The following is a 20,494-nucleotide window of genomic DNA, read 5'->3' on the forward strand; positions in this document are numbered from 1 at the left end:
TTATGGGTTATTGAGTGCAGAATGATGGAAAACTTACATTTTTTTTAATATGCACAAGGTCATAACATCCCAAAATGTAAAAAAAATGTAAAAAAGGGAAAGGGTCTGAAGACTTTCCGAATGCATCGCATATGACAACCAACCGTGGCAAATGTTGAGCTCTCAGTTAATGAGGCTTTTTTAGCACAAATCAAAAGGATAAAACGTTAAAGTAAGATGGAGCATACAATGGATTTTGTGTACATCACAGAAGTGAAATGGAGATCACTTGTGCAGGTAAGGAATTCTAAGCTGGAGCTAGACATTGACATTTCAGCACCAAACAATCACCAGTGATGAGTGCAATTATTTTTCTTGTCCTATAGAACATCATGGAACTTGTTGGTACAAGCCTTGGAACAGCAACTTCCATGTGATTTTGTAGACCAATATGGACATCACTTCCTGTATCTGCCATGACACAGGAAGTGTGTATGTTGACAATGCTGAGGCTCTAGTGCCCTGTGTCTCCAACACAGTAACCAGTAGATCCTACACTGCTACTACTCCTGCACCATTGCAACCTACTACTGTGTCAAGTGCTACACCTAGATTGTCCCAGCAAACTCTAGGTTTAGCCTGGCTATGAAGACTGTAGAAGTTTTTCAATTACATATAAAGTTCTGTTCACGTTGAGTTTGAGCCCTACTTTTGCCATACATTGCCGGAGAGCTCCCCTACAAGCATAGGAGAGCATCCCTACAAGCATTCCACTCACCTAGCTTGCAGCCGTATGCGTCAGCTGCTACGAAGTCTGTGACCGCTGACCTCTCACCTCAGTGTCTGCATATGTTGAGGGTTCAGTGGTCAACAACTCTACATTGCCTCCGCTGGATCGAAGCGGCAGATGTGGAGAGTAGAATGCCTGTTAGGTTTGCCAGGAATGCTATCTTTTTTTCTTTAGGGAGAGCACCTAGAAGGTGAGTGAGTGAGGAGACTTATAAGGCCATGCATGCTCCTCTGGGTAATATAAAAATAGGGGAGATAGAACTCTGCAGCGCCACCTATTGGAAGGCAGCTTCCTGAAAGTCAATGTTAGACTCTTTATACAAGCCTTGTAACAATGACTGGGAATTGAAAGCCAAGCCAGAATCCATACACAGACAGCTGTTTCAGGGTATTTGTCCCTCATCAGGTATGCTGCATGGCCGGTGGGCCACATAAATTGATGTGGGAGCCGGATTCGGCTTGTGGGCCTTGTTTGAAGTGTGTATTAACTGATCATCTTCCATCATAAAGGCTCATTTATGCACTTGACGGTACATGAAAGATGATGTCCTTCACTGGCCTAAGAAGCTTGTGTGAGCATTCCTCCGAAGTATTACATGCTTGAGTGAACAGGATGAAAGGAGATAGAAGAAAGCACAGATTAGTTTTTTCACTTTAATATCTAGAAAGAAACTTCTCGGTATATAAGCAATCACGCTCTGCCTAAAATATATATGGCCGTCAGTCCGGAGACATCCTGATCAAGCTTTAATGTTCTTTTTTCCACTTGATGGATTCTCGTCTGTCATCAATAAAACCGGACGTTCTTCACAGGAGTAATGGCTAAACAATGTTCTCTTGTAAGAAAACTCAAGTTATGTGACCACTGAGCCATGCTGTCTGGACCCACCTGGGGCCGTTCTTAGGAAACGAATGGTTAAATATTAATTGATTTCAAGAAAATTCTCCTTTTTATAGGCTGAAATGTTAACCATCATGTAGATATGAAATACAGGAAACTCTAATGACGCATTCACATAGAGAAGTCTCATCCTGCCACTTCATATCTCTATACGTCAACGGAGCTTCCTTATTGCATAATCAAGCCAAATTAGGCTATTTGTATCTGTCCAACAAATCCATACCCAAAGGAAGAATAAATGTCCTAGGACAGCGAAGCAAAGGAAGTGTTTCCATTCCATAGATTTGAGTATGACAAGTGTGTTGTGAAGGCTTGGGCGCAAAGAAACCAAGGTCAAAGCAGATAATTGGTGGCCCATCGTAGAACCATGGTGACTGGGGTTGCCAACCATCCTGCATTGAGAGCTGCCCATGTGTGGAGAGAAATAGAGTATTTATTGAGTAACGGTGCTAGGATGCTTAGGGATTGGTGGAAAAGAGGGAGTCGGGCCAATAAAATTACTGATTGTCCATCGGACAGTTATCATGGTGAGCTTTACGGAGCCAAAGTAGGTGGGAGAATTTGGAAAGCTAGCCTTAGACCCCAAGAGAGATTGGTTCACCATGGGTCCTCTTTTATGTCCAGTTCTGTTTAGCCATTACTTAGTTAAAGGGGATGTCCGGGACCTTTACAATTGATTATCTATCATCAATATAGGTTATCAGTAGTTGTTTAACTAGGGTCTGAGACTAGATAGCTGTAAGGTTGGGTTTACATGGGAAGGAATTGCCGCGGAATTTTTGTTTTGAATGTCCACACGGCAATTCCGCCTGTGGCTCCTAATCCCGGGATTAGCCAGCAAAATGGACAAGCCTTTGCAAAAATCTCGTACACACACTGCGGCCAATCCATTGTGGGCAAGCCACACTGAAATTGACATGCCGCGCGGAAAACAAAGACCCGGCATGTCAATTATTTTTTCATTTATGCAGCGGCCTCTCTATGGGGAGAGATGGCCGCAGCGGAATGCAGGCTGCGCTCATCCAGCGGAATCTTGCGGTTTTTCAGTGCGATCATTCCGAGAGTTTTTCTCAGGATTTCCATCCCGTGGGGTCCCAGCCTAAGTGCGAACAGCGCTGGAAGCAGATACTGCTGTCCCTATTGCATGGGAACTGTACCTGCAGTACCAACCTGGGCCACTGCATTGTTGACAGCACTATCTGCTTCCTCCGCTGTCCATGCTGACAGTTGGCCTTGCGAATAGCTAATCAGCGGACATACCAAGCAGCAGATCCTCATCAATTAATTATTGCTGATGTATCCTAGTGATGGTCGCAAACTTTTACTATGGATGTTCTATCACCAGGATTTGTACCCACCGATTAACTTTAATGGCCTATTGGGGTGCGTAATATGCACCAAAGTAGGCCATGCCACCACCTATTTTTTCACATTATCAGACAGAGCGTGAAACAAATATACTCGTGAATGAACCCATTGGATCCATTCACTGCGTATTGCGCATGCAAAAAGTGTGCGAGTAATATGCTGCATAAATACTCTCATTTGAATGAGTCCTTATTATACAATTACGATCGGCCCTTTGAAGGCGACCAGAAGGCTGATGTGGCCCTCAGTAAAAAGGAGTGACACCCCTGTGTTAGAGGCTTAGCATTTGGGTTAGAGGCCTATGAAATATTCAGTTAACGTACTTGTAAATATACAAGGAGGGGATGTTGTAGCATTTTTCATTTATTATGTGGCAATGTCTTAGGGGGCTTTCACACTTGCACTGGGGATTCCGCTTTCCAGCTCCATTCGGGGAGCAGGATAGGGGAATCCCGGCAGCAGAATGGTTCCATTTCTGTACAGAACCAAACAGCAGTGGGCAAACCCAATTGACTATAATGGGGTTCACCCACTTTCCACCCAGTTGTCCGTTGTTTGCAGCCGGATCTGCAATGGAACCTTCAGCCAGAGGTTCCAACACAGATGTGAAACCAGCCTTACTGGAACTGCACTCTATATGTATGCATCGGACATGCAAAGTCCTTTTGAGGTGGACGTGTTTTTGCTCTTTGAATGAAAGGAGAAGTTGACATTTAACAAGATGAGAGCTGCTGCTGCAAGATAAGGACTGGTGCTGGCAGCTAAGGAAAATGGGCAATATGAACCATGAAGCTCCGTATTCATGGGCAGGTCTTTAGGGGGGGGGGGGGGTTGGCTGAACTGGATGGACATATGTCTTCGGCCTAACGTACTATATCCCCATGTTGGGCCTTAGCGCCACATGCTTTTCCTAAAATAAGGATGCTGTGCGGTTTTTGAATACTAAAAGTATATCTAATAGAAATATTGACATAGAAGGGGAACAGTGAGTGACAACCGCTGCACGCATGTACGTACTGCACTGCAAATGTACATTGAGGCCGGCGACAGGAAGAAATGTATCATAGCACCTTCCAGGACCTTACATTCTTGCACCTATCAGGAGCTAGGGGTGTGAGAGGGGCGTTCCTCCATGGAAGCCCAGTCAAACCCTTAGCTTCTGGTGGCATCAAGATACACCAGTACCCTAAATAGAACTACTGCAGGGATTGTATGGATCTGCCAATCGTAGCCTTGCAGCTATATAGAGATAGCCAATACTTTATATATCTGATCGAGCTTTGAAAGAAAAATCTTTAAAAAAAAAGTCTATACTGTAGCTGAAGGACCAGGAGAATCTACTGTGTTGATGTAGGATGGGACGTTCCATTCTTGATTTACTCAACGTTTTGGTGTTTAATATCTTTGTAAGATCGGCTGGATAGATTTAGATCATTCAAGGGGTTTGTACAATTTCGGCTTCATTCGCATAGCATTTTAACATTACGTTCGGCATATGTAGACAGAAGTCTAAAATGGTAAGGCCAAGGCTGATCAAAGTAACTTACACAAAGGAGCCATCTCATCCAATAGGCCGCACCTAGGCAGACTATAGTAAAGTCAAGAACCCGCAGAGTTCAGATCCAGGAGGAGGGTTTGGATATCTGCTTCACGTATGTCCAGGTTCTAGAAGGACGTGGAGGTCTAGGAGGCATTGCCGTAATGTTCTCCTAAGGGATCCCTTCCTGTTGAAGGGTAGCCTGAGCTTTCTGTAGATTTTCACAGCATAGAAATGGGAATTAACTTGAAAAGAATAAAGCAAAGGGGAAACCCCACTCGTTCCTGGTCTGTGCTCTCTGTAAGGATAGAGTTAAAGGACGCAAGGTCCTCCTGCATTCTAAGGTGGAGGGTGCCACATCGGGCTAAAGGTGCACAGAGGATGGCATGCCTGACAACAGAGGTGTAACTTGAAGCTCCTGGGCCCCAATGCAAAACCTGTAACAGGGCCCCCAACTATAATGCTTTATTCATAGTACTGGGCTCCCTATATGGAGAATAGAGGCCTTATGGGGCCCCCAAGACTCCTGGGCCCGTGTGCAACCGCATCCCCTATAGTTACGCCCATGCCTGACCACATGAATAGGTTCCTAATGGCCAACAATAACTGGTCCCGAATCTCAGGGTAGTAGAGACGTAGGAATATCTCTGGGTATATCGATGTGCCTTGGCTTAGCAAGAGCACGGTGAATGAGGTAAAATCGGAAGAACTCAACCGGGCCTGAAAAAGTGAAATTGCTGTCTCTTTAAAAGTGGTGGTGGTTTCTGATAGGCTCTGTATGTGAATATTTGCTATTCTGCAGCTATTTTCCACATCCAGTAGCTTCAACTCTAAAAACTCTATATGGTTCTGGGCATCCATATTGGATACTGTCCCAGTGTGGAAAAGTACTGGAATAGTTTGATGTAGACTGTGAATCGCATGTATCTTTTTGGGAACCATATTTCGGGTTCCAAGGATTATCTCACCGCTCAAATGCTACTTGACAGCGCTGTAGGTAGCTTATACATAGTGGCGGGTATGGAGCTCAGATGGAGCGCTTCCTCCTTGGAGAGCCGGGTGCTGCACCCCCTATACTTGAGCATCCTTTACAGCACCTTCAAAATGACTCCTGTATACCTCTAATAGTAGGCTGAAACGTGATGTGACCAGAGCCTTATAGGTTAGTATTACTATTAAAAGATCCTGTCATCGGAACCGGCAACCGGCATATAATCTTACAGCTCAGTAATAGAAAGTACAATAGCCCCCTTAATAGGGTACTCAGGGGGAGAACAAATCTATTTGTTAGACAAGTCCAAGTCTCTTCTAGAGATGAGCGAGTATACTCGGTAAGGCACATTACTTGAGCGAGTAGTGCCTTAGCCGAGTATCTCCCCGCTCGTCTCTAAAGATTCGGGGGGCGGGGAGCGGCGGGGGAGAGCGGGGAGGAACGGAGGGGAGATCTCTCTCTCCCTCCCCCCCGCTCCCCGCCGCAACTCACCTGTCACCCGCGCCGGCCCCCGAATCTTTAGAGATGAGCGGGGAGATACTCGGATAAGGCACTACTCGCTCGAGTCATGTGCCTTAGCGAGTATACTCGCTCATCTCTAGTCTCTTCTTCTGAACTCCTGACTGGCTGATTTCCACTTCTATTGTTTTTATCTAAAGTCTGTAAAGTAAAGCAATATGTAAAAACCATTATGGAAGGTTCAGTAATGTTAGCTGAAAAGGGTAATCCAAGAGTAAAAAGTAACAGCGCTACACTTGTCTACAGGCTGTCTCTGGTATTGCAGCTCAGCTCTGTTCATTTGAATAGGCATAAGGTGCTTTTAGATGGAAGGATTATGGTTCGAAATATCATTTGTCGCTCACATTTAGACGGAACGATTATTGTTCACCTTGACTCGTTTGAACAAGAATCGTCCACGTCTCGCTCATCGTTCAGTTTAAGCAGGCATTAAAATCATCATTGGTTCCTTCATGTCTTCCGTTTAAACAGCGCTCGTTCAGCGTTTCACATGGCGGATGTGAACACTAAGCAAGAAGTGAACGATTCTGGTTGGGCTAGCGATGACGTCACTGGCTCGTATAAGAGTCGTCCGGTCTAAGAGCATCCATAGTCTGTGGACGTACATGGCGCAGTTTCTAATAAAAAGCAGACCGTTTTGGGGGGGTTTTGGCTTTTTTTTCTAATCCTGGACACCCCCTTTTACATTGCCTTTCTGATAATTGTACCTTCCTGCATAAGTGTGATTATTGGATCCTCGAGAGTAACCTCACTAACGTATAAACCTATATCCGTAGTGTTGTTTGCCCATATAAAGCATAATAGCACACCAGATTTTATATTTTTTGTAGAAATTGCTCCCCATTGGTCAGAGTGCACGGCGCATATCGCACACCTCGGTTCACGGAGTACACGGTCTGTCGTCATGTTCTACGCGGTGCTGCCAATTCTGTTCATTTCAAATATTCCAAAAATCACAAACCTCGGTAGGCAATGACTTTTCTTTATGCCGCACAATGTGGAAAAGCAAACGGTAGGTGGGCTTGTTCCTGTCTACAATGTCCCTAACCAGGGGCGTAACTATAGAGGATGCAGGGGATGCGGTTGCACCCGGGCCCAGGAGCCTTAGGGGACCCATAAGGCCTCTCTTCTCCATATAGGTAGCCCAGTACTATGAATAAAGCATCATAGTTGGGGGCCCGGTTACAGATTTTGCATTGGGGCCCAGAAGCTTCAAGTTACGCCTCTGTCCCTCACTATATCTTGTGTTAACATTGCTTTGAGGAGGGGGGGGGGGGTGTTACAGCTTTGTATCGTGTAAAGGCTTTGAACACTTTGGGGGGGATTTTTCCAAATTAAATGCATGGATTTGAAGCTAAGAAACTTTTATTCAAAGTTTCAAAAACTTTGCATTGTTTCTCTTCTGCAGCTTCTGCATATCACTGTATATAGACACTGCAGTCTGACACCCTTTTACATATGTGCATGCAGTTCCAGTCTATTTCCATTGTTCAGCTCTGTCCTTGGAGCCAAACAATGAAAATACTGGAACTGCTAAATCCGGCACATGCCAGACGCGAGCGGCTCTGAACGGACTCCATGGACTTTAATGGAGTGCGTCCGGCTTTCAGCATTTTCTGTGCTGTTTTGTCCGGGGCTTCATGTCAGACCTGCAGTGGTGCCCCAGAACAGAGCCTCCGACTCAGATGTGAAGGGGGTCTAGGGGACCTTTTACATGGAGTGCGAAATGGTTTAAACGAGCGAACAATGGCAGTCCTTTGCTTTACAATTTCAGTTTACACATGTAGATAATTATTAACATTTTTTCATCATGCGCTTCATTTACTCGATCGTTGGTCGTCCGGGGCGCCGTACCAGTGAATGTGAACGACTTAACAATCACTTTATACATGTCATGTCTTGCGAATGACGAAAATGAAGAACATATGAATTCATTCGGCGTCCAATCCGCCTTCCACTCGTACTCAAAAAAAAATGCTAATAGGTGAATTTTATTTTGAATGTTCACTATCTAGCTATCGCCCCAGTATATATAAGTGAGCTCACCTTGATTAGTTATTTCTTTTGGACTCTCTTCTTTTCCCTCAGATGGTCATGTGATCTCAGTTCTGACCAGCTCCGATTTACTTGGGGTTATGAATTCATTGTCTAGTCAGTTTCTCAGTATGCATGATGCGCTTATATGGATCTTCCACACAAACTGACTATAGAATCTCCTATTTCAGTTATTGATGATGATCATACAACTCCAGTCACACAGTTAAAACAGAGGAGATCACAGCTCATCCATCTGACCATATGCCTTCTATAGTCACTTATATAAGCTACAGACCATAAGTAATGATAATTAAACAGTCCTTCCCACAGGTAAAAAATGGTATAGCCTTAACTAATCCTGGGCTGATGCATCATGGGATTGATTGAAAGTGAGAGTACCAAATAGTACAGACTTGGTTACTCTGATTTTGTTCCGTACCATGGGGCCGATTTATGAAACTGACTAAAAGCTAGATTGTTTTAGTCGCCCACAGCAACCAATCAAAGCTCAGCTGTCCAATGCGAGTTGCAACAGAGGCTCTCAAGCTCGACAGTTTGGATTCGGGAAGGAATTTTTTCCCATAAATGGGGAACATTGGCTTCTACCTCATTGGTTTTTTTTTGCCTTCTTCTGGATCAACATTGGGGTGGGGGGTAATGGGCTGAACTGGATGGACATGTGTCTTTTTTGGCCTTACATACTATAGAACACAATAAAAGATGCAGTAGATCCAAAGCAAAGGGTCAGTAGAAGGTCTCAAGCTGTAATAGCAACTTAAAGGGGTTTTGCATGGAAAATACTATTGATGATCTATCCTCAGGATAGGTTATCAATAGCTGATCGGCCAGGGTCCATCGTTCGGGACCCCGATTGCTGAGCTGTGCATGCTGTCAAGGCTACAAATACGCAGAGGTCGGAGCGGAAGTCTCTGCATCAACCTCTGTGTAGTGGCCGGCGCTTGTAACTGCAGGCACGTCTCTCATTGAAATTAACATGAGATGTGCCTGCAGTTACAAGCACCGACAAACACAAGGTTGGTGCGGAGACTTCCACTGCTTCCGCTCCGACCTCTGTGTATTTGCGGCACTGACAGCATGCGCCCACTCAGCTGATCGGTCGGGGTCACAACTCGGCCACACCCCTTTTTTGCCCGAGTACCGCAATTTTCGAGTACTTCCGTACTCGGGCGAAAAGATTCGGGGGGCCCCTTGGGTGGAGTGGGGGTTGCAGCGGGGAGTGGGGGGGAGAAGAGAGAGAGGGCTCCCCCCTGGCGCCCCCTGAATCTTTGCACCCAAGTACTGAAGTACTCGAAAATCGCGGTGCTCGATCGAGTAATTACTCGAAACGAGTAGGTTCGCTCATCTCTAGTGACGGACCCCAGCCGATCAACTATTGATGACCTATCCTGATGATAGATCATCAATAGCATTTTCCACAGAAAACCCCACTAATGAAATGTAGGCTATTTTACTGAGCAGGTTATAAGGTTACCATCCACAATAATGTCATACTGCTGTCAAAGGAATCTACTATTGGACTTCCCGAGGTTATTACTATTGTTTGGATCGAGCTAATATCAGAAGCAAACTATGATACTGCTTTGGCATCCATGGTTTCAGCATTGGTCCCCCAAGCTTCTCTTTGTACCAACTTGTGAATATTGCTATGGCACAGAGCTGGTTCAGAGAATGGGGTGGCTTGGTGGCCAATGAAGGGAGATCAATGGGGGGGCTTGGTGGCCAATGAAGGGAGATCAATGGGGGGGCTTGACGTGCGTGCCAGAAGTGTGAGCCATATTAAGTTGAAGCTTGAAACTAATTTCATTTGCGATCAGCCTTTTAGTTATTCACATTTATGGAGAACGTTTATACATTTTAATTTTGTACCAACTAATGTATCTCTCCATTTTTTTTTTTTCTTTTTAGGTCCGTTGGCTCCCTCCTTCAGATGCTACTTCACAGGGCTGGAAGTCCCGCCAGTTCTGCTGAGTAACGTGTAAGTATTTCTACATATTTGTGCATAAAGATCACGGGAAACCTGAAATCTATACAGTATGTTCCACCGGACGTAGGAAACGTCTTGTACAGTGATCTACGTTACATGAGTAGGACATCAATATGGATTTGTTAAACACGAGTCCCCCCCCCCCCCCCTCCCATTTGTAGATAAGCTAGAAGTTTCATTTGACATTGGAAACTTTTTTTTTTTAGCAAATGTTGGTTTTGAGATTTAACAAAACTGTTGAAGTGTCGAATATATTTAATTGACATGAGAATGGGCTCCATGTTTGATGTCTGTTATTACATGAAGTGACATCATCCATATATAAGCAGATGACCTCATCTTCTTGCCTCTTATCTTCTATATAAATATACTCCATGACTAATGTAACTTTATTTTCTCTTACAACATGAAAATACAAGAGATTCTGCTCCTGAGATCACCTCCACATTATGGAACTAGTGCACTTGGCCTTGTGTTGGAGAGATCTTAGAGCACTTTCCTGCAGCTTCTGGCCCCATCTTCATAGACTAGTATTTGGCAGCAGCTTGTGCACGCTCGGGGTTGAGCATGATGTCATCAGATGTAGCTGCAAACCTCAGACGATTCAAAAAGTTGTGTTTGAGAGCAAAGAAAGACATAGGCTTAGTGTACAGAGTCGAATACCTTATCTACTAACCTTCGTGAAGCCTATGTTGTTGCCATTTGTGATGTTACCCATGTTTCTAAAACTCTTTAACCCCTTAAGGACCAACAGTAAATTTACAGTATTTGATCCTGGGCTTTCATCCCGACCGGTGGTACAAATACGGTACAGGATTAAAGCTCCTGCAATCTAGCAGGAGCAGGTCGGGTCCTCAACTGTTAGTCACAGAGCTGGAGGAAAAGGCAAAAGTGTTTAACTGCTTCTGCCTTCTCTCCTGCAGGCTACATAGCACTTATTGAGCACTATGTAGTGGGGAAAAGAAGTGTCACTTCCACTATTCGACCCAGTGATCACTTGACCGTGAGTGTCCCCTACCACAGCAGAGCTGCAGGGTGTTAGCAGACCAAGATCAGCTCTGCTAGGGACTATTGTCACACTAGAGGGATTTTTCCCCTTTACCTAGGACTCTTATGGATGCCTCATCTACAGTGGAATAGTGTGAAGTTGGGGGGAAAAAACACTGTGGATGACCCCCAGAGGTCTTTTATGTCGTCATGGGGGATATAGATGTTTAAAAAAAAAAAATAGTTGCAGAAATAAGTAAGGAAAAAATTACTGAATTAATATAATATATATACACTATCCCACTGCCACCAATCAAAACCGTCACCATATGCGCCCTGTAATCCAAACCAATATAAATTATATATCCGAAGACGTCCAGAACAAAATGAGCGACCCATTCCTGCAGGTCTTTATTTTAGTGTAAACTTACTTATTTTAGAAAAAAAACTATAAATGTAAAAAAAAAATTATTTTAGCATTTTACCTATAATAAAACTAAAAAACTGTAAAAAATGAGAAAAAAGCTATAAAAAATAGCCCAATTTGTCACAGAAAAGTATCAAAAATAATTTTGGTAGCTGAAAAACATAAAATAGGGCAGTAAAAGCACCGTATGGGTAAAAATCCCTATAAAGTGTCTGGTCCTTTAGGACAGAAACACCCTGGTCTTTAAGGGGTTAAAGGGGTTGTCCCGCGAAAGAAAGTGGGGTTATACACTTCTGTATGGCCATATTAATGCACTTTGTAATGTACATCGTGCATTAATTATGAGCCATACAGAAGTTATTCACTTACCTGCTCCGTTGCTAGCGTCCTCGTCTCCATGGTGCCGTCTAATTTCAGCGTCTAATTGCCCGATTAGACGCGCTTGCGCAGTCCGGTCTTCTCCCTGGTGAATGGGGCCGCTCATGCCGGAGAGCTGGTCCTCGTAGCTCCGCCCCGTCACGTGTGCCGATTCCAGCCAATCAGGAGGCTGGAATCGGCAATGGACCGCACAGAGCCCACGGTGCACCATGGGAGAAGACCCGCGGTGCATCGTGGGTGAAGATCCCGGCGGCCATCTTGGTAAGGTAAGTAAGAAGTCGCCGCAGCGCGGGGATTCGGGTAAGTACTAAACCTTTTTTTTTTTTTTTAACCCATCCCTTGGGTTTGTCTCGCGCCGAACGGGGGGCCTATTGAATAAAAAAAAAACCCGTTTCGGCGCGGGACAACCCCTTTAAGTAGTCCTTCCTTACTCAGCTGTAATGGCATTAAATTGGGTCAATACTTAGAGCGAGCAGCGACTGATGATAAGCAAACACACTAAATCCAACTATTGCAGGTTGGCAACAGTTTGGGCTAGAAACTTTAAAGTTGTTCTCCAGGCAGAAACAAATGTTGAGCACCCCTGTGTGTGGCCCAAATATGAGTTCTACTCTCCTCACCTGATCCCCGCCGGTGCCAAGTCCTCTGCAGTTCTTCATTTTCAGCTGCAGCAGTGATGATTTCCTGTCACAGGGACATGTGACTGCTGCAGTTAAAAGGGTTATTCAGGACTTTTGGGACTTTTTCCTATTAATGACTATCCTACGGATAGGTCATCAATACTTGATCTCCTGGGCCCTCCGCTCGGGATCTCCATTGATCAGCTGGTTCACAAGCCCGCTGTAAGTATGGACACAACTAGAAGCAGATATCACTGTTCGTCTTGCAGTGGCCTGGGTTGGTAATGCAGCTACGGCCCTCATTGAATTCGATGGGAGCTATGCCTGTAGTACCAAATCGGGCCACTGCAATATTGACAGCGCTTTTTGCTTCTGGAGCTGTCTGTATTGACAGCGGGCCTGGGGATCCCTAGTGCTGGACTCCAATCAATTTAGGAAAAGCCCCAGACAACCCCTTTAATTTCTGGCTGGCGTGAACTGATTGGCTACAGTGGGCACATGTCTCATGGTGTCAGTGATGCAATGACTGTGTTCTGCAAACTCAACTATAACTTCATTATTACAGTATTGGTAGACATTGAATACCGTAAATGAAATGGTTGCAGTGAATGTATCCATTATATGAGAAGCACTCTTCAAAACGATGATCCTAAATAAATGTCCCAACTGGGAGAAACCGGAACCCCAATATTCAGGTTTAGAAAATGAAACCGAGATAGCTTTCAATGATATGAGGCTATGCAGCCACCATAGGCTGCACTAAAGAAGGCTTGCCTTTTAAAAAACTCTGGTTCTACTAATAACCATATGAGGCATTTGGGTCTGTGTAGCATGGAAAATCGCAGCATGGTCTGTTTCGGCACAGAATACGAAGTCAATGGAAGCTATCCGATCCGCGGCCCATCCACAGCTGACACTGCGGACGGGCTGCAGAATCCGTGCCTTCACCTAGCGACAGCATGGCGCCATCTGTACTGCACATGTGCGCCGCCCAGCACATCCGCATTACAGATAAAGAACACTTCGAACAGGTAGGCAGGGGTCACCGGCTGGACACTGCGGGATCCGACCCGATTGTGTGCATTAGGCCTAAACTGGTCAACAAGTAAAGTTTAGAAGAAGTAAACACACGGAGGACTTGCACAAAATGGGCAATGATGAGTTGACTGAGTGATCATGCCATGCCATGTACTGTTTTCAGCCAACCATGGCCAAGATTTTTGAACTTGTAAGTTCATGTTTCAGACCGCCAGCAGCCATCAGCATTGGCTGTTTGCGTTGTTGCTGTTGTTGTTTTTGTGGGTTTTTTATTGTATTTTTTTTTTAATTCTGTTCAACTGAAATGGTCAAAATCGGCCATTTTGAAATGACTTCTATCTCGTGTGTATGGGCTCATTTTGGCAATAAGGGTGATGCTGGGAAAGCGGTGGGGGGAAGTAGCTGACACCTCAGGAGGGTCGGAAATTGTGTGATTTAAATTGAAAATTCAAAGCCTATCAAAGTCAAACCTTATTTAGCTTGAGAACAATTCTTGGGATAACGTATGGCCATATTTACTTACCAAAGTACTAGAAGCACATAGATGGCAAATACTCCACCTCCATTCCATGGAGACAAAAAAAAATGTAGATTCTTTTCTGGACCCTGCTGAGATCAATGAGGTCTTCTGACAGAGGTATAGCTGGGTTCCTATGTTACATGTTTTGCAAACCCAGTTCTCAACTTTTTTGGACATGGAGTTGTACACCGTAATGAATCCCAGGGGTTTCTTTCTTCCCTAGTAGGATAAGTTCTCCATTATTTTTAAACGTGGGGTCAACTCTACTCCATCCACTGCATCTTCATGTTCATCAACCAGTGTCAGGCAGCTGCTGCAAAGGCAAATAGGATATGGTGAACTCAGTATAAGAGGGGCCTGGACACCTTTCTTGAGCGATACAATATTATATGTTATAATCATTAGGAAGTTCAAAAGCTTCGGTGATCCGGGGATTATTCGGACTGACAGATTGGAGTCAAGGAGGAATTCTTTTCCTTAAATGGGTCAAATTGTCTTCTACCTCATTGGGGTTTTTCCTTCCTCAAGATCAACATTGGGGGTTAATAGGCTGAACTGGATGTACTAGTGCAGTGGTGGCGAGCCTATGGCACACGTTCTCCTGCCCTGGCTGACCCTCACTACACAGGCAAACAGAATCTTATTATTAACCCTTTTTGGGACCCACACATTGCTTGTATGTTTTAAACACCAGCTGAGCTGATGAAGGGGTTATCCCCGAAACGCGTCTTCATATGCTGATCACGTATTTTATTGAATAAAAGAAGTTTTCCAAGCTTTTGGTCACTTCCTACATGCTTTACCTTGGAGTGTTGCATCTCTTCCACTGCCAGCTTTTAGTCCTATTGTCTTGTTCTGTTATGCCCACCCAGGTGGGGCGTCATCTGGTCAGGCAGCACCTCCACCATCGAAGATATCACTCTATGCTCTTCACCACATACGTAGTTTCATCCTTCACAATAAACACGACTGTACGGGTTTTGCTCCACCCCTCTCTTTGCTCCTCATCCATACTATTACTACTGGGGCCATTGTGGGATGTCACTATTACCACTGGGGCCGCTGTGGGATGTCACTATTACTATTGGGGCCATTGTGGGATGTCACTATTACTATTGGGGCCGCTGTGGGATGTCACTATTACTATTGGGGCCGCTGTGGGATGTCACTATTACTATTGGGGCCGCTGTGGGATGTCACTATTACTATTGGGGCCACTGTGGGATGTCACTATTTCCACTAGGGCCGCTGTGGGATGTCACTATTACTATTGGGGCCGCTGTGGGATGTCACTATTACTATTGGGGCTGCTGTGGGTTGTCACTATTACTATTGGGGCTGCTGTGGGATGTCACTATTACTATTGGGGCTGCTGTGGGATGTCACTATTACCACTGGGGCCGCTGTGGGATGTCACTATTACTATTGGGGCCGCTGTGGGATGTCACTATTACTATTGGGGCCGCTGTGGGATGTCACTATTAATACTGGGGGCCGCTGTGGGATGTCACTATTACTATTGGGGCCACTGTGGGATGTCACTATTACTATTGGGGCCACTGTGGGATGTCACTATTACTATTGGGGCCACTGTGGGATGTCACTATTACTATTGGGGCCGCTGTGGGATGTCACTATTACTATTGGGGCTGCTGTGGGATGTCACTATTACTATTGGGGCTGCTGTGGGATGTCACTATTACTATTGGGGCCGCTGTGGGATGTCACTATTACTATTGGGGCTGCTGTGGGATGTCACTATTACTATTGGGGCTGCTGTGGGATGTCACTATTACTATTGGGACTGCTGTGGGATGTCACTATTACTATTGGGACTGCTGTGGGATGTCACTATTACTATTGGGGCCGCTGTGAGATGTCACTATTACTATTGGGGCGGCTGTGGGATGTCACTATTACTATTGGGGCCGCTGTGGGATGTCACTATTACTATTGGGGCCGCTGTGGGATGTCACTATTACTATTGGGGCCGCTGTGGGATGTCACTATTACTATTGGGGCCGCTGTGGGATGTCACTATTACTACTGGGGGCCGCTGTGGGATGTCACTATTACTACTGGGGGCCGCTGTGGGATGTCACTATTACTATTGGGGGCCGCTGTGGGATGTCACTATTACTATTGGGGGCCGCTGTGGGATGTCACTATTACTATTGGGGGCCGCTGTGGGATGTCACTATTACTATTGGGGGCCGCTGTGGGATGTCACTATTACTATTGGGGGCCGCTGTGGGATGTCACTATTACTATGGGGGCCGCTGTGGGATGTCACTATTACTATTGGGGCCGCTGTGGGATGTCACTATTACTATTGGGGCCGCTGTGGGATGTCACTATTACTATTGGGGCCGCTGTGGGATGTCACTATTACTATTGGGGCCGCTGTGGGATGTCACTATTACTATTGGGGCCGCTGTGGGATGTCACTATTACCACTGGGGCCGCTGTGGGCTGTCACTATTACCACTGGGGCCGCTGTGGGATGTCACTATTACTATTGGGGCCACTGTGGGTCACTATAATCGCTGGGGTATGTTTACACATGGCGGAAATTCCACGTGGCAAATTCTGCAGCATTTCTGCATCCAAAAAGCAGTCAAAATCTGCACGCTGTCTGTTTTGAAACAGCCCTGCCCATTTTAGAACAACGGGGGTAAAATCATACGTCGTGATAAGCCCCGCCCCCTGACATGTTGGCACTTTGCAATAAATAAGTGGGTTTTGAGTTGCAGTTTGGGCTCTCGGGCTCTAAAAGATTCACCATCACTGGACTAGTGTCTTGTTACGGCCTTACATAGTATGTTATATAACAGGACATTTCTGAGGTGGGGTAGGCGGTCACTAATAGCTGTATTATTATTGGCTTCATAGCTTAATGGCGAATTCCAGTGAAAGTGATCTTCTGTTATATCAAAGACAAATATGAGAGGATGGTATTGGTTACGTCTGATCTCAGAGCCTCATTGGCTTCCAGAATGGACGGCCTCCGTGTAGTTCTGTAGTGTCCAACCTTCTTTAGACACTCTTAGATAAAAGTCAGTGGAACATGCTGAATTCAGGAGTGACTTGATAAGAGTACAAGAGGGGCCTGGATGCCTTTCTTGACTGATACAATATTGCATGTTATGATTCTTAATAACTTGAGCAGGGTCAGGGATCCGGGGATTATCCCAATTGCCAGGTTAGAGTTGGGTAGGATTGTTTTCCCCCAAATGGAGAAAATTGCCTTCTACCTCCATTGTTTTTTTTTACTTCCTCTGGATCAACATTAGGGGGTAATAGGCTGAACGGGATGGCCATATGTCTTTTTTTCGGCCTTACTTACTGTTTTACCATGTATTATCAGATTTTCAAAAAATTATTTAGAAATTTATAAGCCAAAAATGGCATATTGGGATATCCTACTGTAGGTAGGCTACACGCTATAAGAGATAAGGAGAGGAATTTGGATCCCAACTAGAGACTGTTCCTCTGACACTTGGGAGTTATGACACAACTTATCTGATTTTGGCGCACAGTTCATGGTAAAGCTTGACATTTGTTCAGCCTCTCATTCCTGAGATCTGGCAGGACTAGATAGATCTCGCTGGTTTGGGGCCACACTAATTAATAAGGAACAACATTAGAGAAAGCCCACAAGAAATGTCAAACCTAAAAATAGGATCTCTGTTCTGAGAAATATTCATTTGTTGCTCCGAGGAGTCTCACACACGCTGAGCGTTCGCTATATCTCATCCCTAATAGGTGGCATCGTCAGACGTGTTTGAGAATGGAGTATAACAAAAAAATGTCACGTGAAAACTTATTTTGTGCCTTTCTGCTCGTTTGCATTAGGCACGTAATATAACCAATCTGCCTTTTTTGTATCCTGGTTTTCCTAAGGGGCTTACTCTTTTTCTGCTGTTATACAACGGCGCTATCTGCTGGCTAAAACCAGTACTGCATGAGGTGACACGTTGGATAGGCTCCGACAGCAGAGAGGCTGGCAATATACAGTAAGAGAACCCCGATGGATGTCTTCCAACATCGGAGCTGTACAGCCTTCAATCATAATGTCTTCAGAGGTCAGACAGTGGAGTGGAAAGGGTTAAACTACTAATTATTGGCAAAATATAGAATGTGGAATGTGAGACCTTGGTATAACCTAAAGCATATCTAACAGGTGGTTAGAGATAAAACGCCCGGCTCCTGCTGGTTCAACAAGAAATATTTACTCTAATTTTAATCTGTTATCTGCAAAGCAAGTTCTTCCTCCATTCCTCATCCGCTCCCCAGTCATCCGTGTCTATGGAACAAAAATGTCCCATCACATCACGTCTAGGCATGTTAATGAGAGGTTCAGAAAAAATGGAATGATCCATCTAGATAGCTATAAATGTAATATCCCAAATCCTGGTAAAATCGCAATCAAGAGTATAAAAATTGTATCTTCATTATAGATGGCATCGGGATACAAATGCAGAACTGTACAAACCTTTCAGATGACTTGTCTTCAGTATTGATCAAAAACTAACCAAAATCGTCCTGTGATGAAAGCATCTCATCTGGAAAGGACATCTGATTAAGCCGAAAAACACATACAGCTAGTGGACAAAAATATGGAAACACCATATGAAATGCATGGGAGTTTAATCATTAGCACTGAGCTGCCCTTTTGGCGGAAAGCTTTCCTGCCAAATTTGTGTTTACTTCACCTCTTGCCCTGCTCTGGGTGGTTTTGGGAACCAGCTGATAGGTTCAAATCCCTGTTCAATGGAACCTTGTTGCTTCGGCAGATGTTCACTTCTGTTCGCCAGCATCTAAGTCATATTACCTCCACTTAAAATCGGTTTCTACATGTCTTACTGAAATATGATTTATAATCCTATGTAACATAAGGCATCCATTTCGTACAGTGTTTCCATATTTTTGTCCATCCCCTGTATGTCCATCCAGTTCCGCCTATTACCCCACCTCAATGTTGGTCCAGAGGAAGGCAGAAAAGCCTTAATATAGTATCGCTCATGAAAGGTGTCCAGACCCTGCTTAAATTCTTTTATTGAGTTAGCCATCACTTCTTCAGGCAGAAGAGTTCCATAGTCTCACTGCTCTTACAGTAAAGAACCCCCTTTTGTGTTGGTGCAGAACTTTCTTTGCTCCAAACGTAGAGAGCGCCCCCTTGTTATAGTCACGGTTCTGGGTATAAACATTCCTTCTACATATGCAGTAAGTTGTTTGGATGCAAATTGTTAAAGGGACAGTAAAACTTTTAAGCATATCCAGTCAATATGTCAAGTCCTAGACACATACGGTGAAGTCAGGGATCTTGGATTATTACTCTTGTAAGATTTAAAGGGCCCTAATAAGCATTTAAATCCCTTTGGCGCTGCCCAGCACGCTTGTTGTTTTTTTTTAAGGGAAGAGGGGAAAGTGTCCTCCCAGACCCCTGTGGCTCTTGTTGAAGTCCAGCATGTCCAGTCTTGGGAGACCTCCACACACGTTGCCGAGCCACTCCTGAAATCGGCATGTTCAGCTGACTGTTACCCTTCCATTCTGGGAACCAATGAGGCTCTCCGATCAGACGTCACAGCTATTACAGCTATTAGTGACTTACATCTACATGCTGCAGATTTAAAATCCACAGATCAAACCGCACTGCAGATTTTTAACCCAAAGTGGGCGCTCCTTCACACGGGCGCGTCATATTCGATCACCCACAGCGCGATCGAAAATTGCATGAACGAGAGGTGGCCATGATCAAGTCATGGCTGCATCTCCCATTTATGCACAGACTGGGGGGAGAGAGTTTAGGTCTGCTAAACTGCCTTCCCCTCTCCGCCCCTTGTCGGAAGTCGGCAAGGGGAGGGGATGGTGCGGGAGCTAGTGTGCTAATCTCCCGACCCATGTGCTCCCTATCATGGCAGCCGGCAAGGGGCGGAGAGGGGAAGGGAAGGGGGAGGGAGTTTAGCAGAGCCTCTGCTAAACTCCCTCCCATCTCCCTTTTTCAGTAGCTCCCATTGGACGCGGCCAACCGAAAATTGCAGCACCAGACCAAAATTGTGATACGACTGACCGAAAATCGCAGCACTCATGTGAGGGAGCCATAAGGAGGAGATATATGTAAATTCCTTTAATTTTTCTAGTACTGTAATGTGATGTGTATTCTACAAACAGAAATCCACAATGGAAAATACACACTGTATCCGCCCTGTGAATATATACTAATGTATCTGCATACTGATGCTGCCTACACATTGCAACTAGTATTGGGCTTTGTAAACTTTCCACTCCGGCCTCATCAGCCATGCAACACCCATATTATCCCCCCAGCACTGCTAACCATATGCTACCATGGGGTGCACATAATACCGCCCAGTAGCACGAAATATCACAGTGCA

The 20,494-nt window shown here is 44.9% G+C and overlaps 1 protein-coding gene across 2 annotated transcripts in view; it reads left to right on the forward strand.

The window, feature by feature from the left end:
- RBPMS (RNA binding protein, mRNA processing factor) overlaps positions 1–20,494 on the forward strand; it is a 212,163-nt gene that overhangs the window by 178,705 nt on the left and 12,964 nt on the right. For both annotated transcript variants that reach the window (XM_066574311.1, XM_066574310.1), the window contains one exon: positions 10,048–10,117. In XM_066574311.1, the coding sequence (XP_066430408.1) occupies positions 10,048–10,117 (70 nt within the window). The remainder of the gene's footprint in view (positions 1–10,047; positions 10,118–20,494) is intronic.

Source organism: Eleutherodactylus coqui, chromosome 7, assembly GCF_035609145.1.
Source record: "Eleutherodactylus coqui strain aEleCoq1 chromosome 7, aEleCoq1.hap1, whole genome shotgun sequence".
Classification (NCBI taxonomy): Eukaryota; Metazoa; Chordata; class Amphibia; order Anura; family Eleutherodactylidae; genus Eleutherodactylus; species Eleutherodactylus coqui.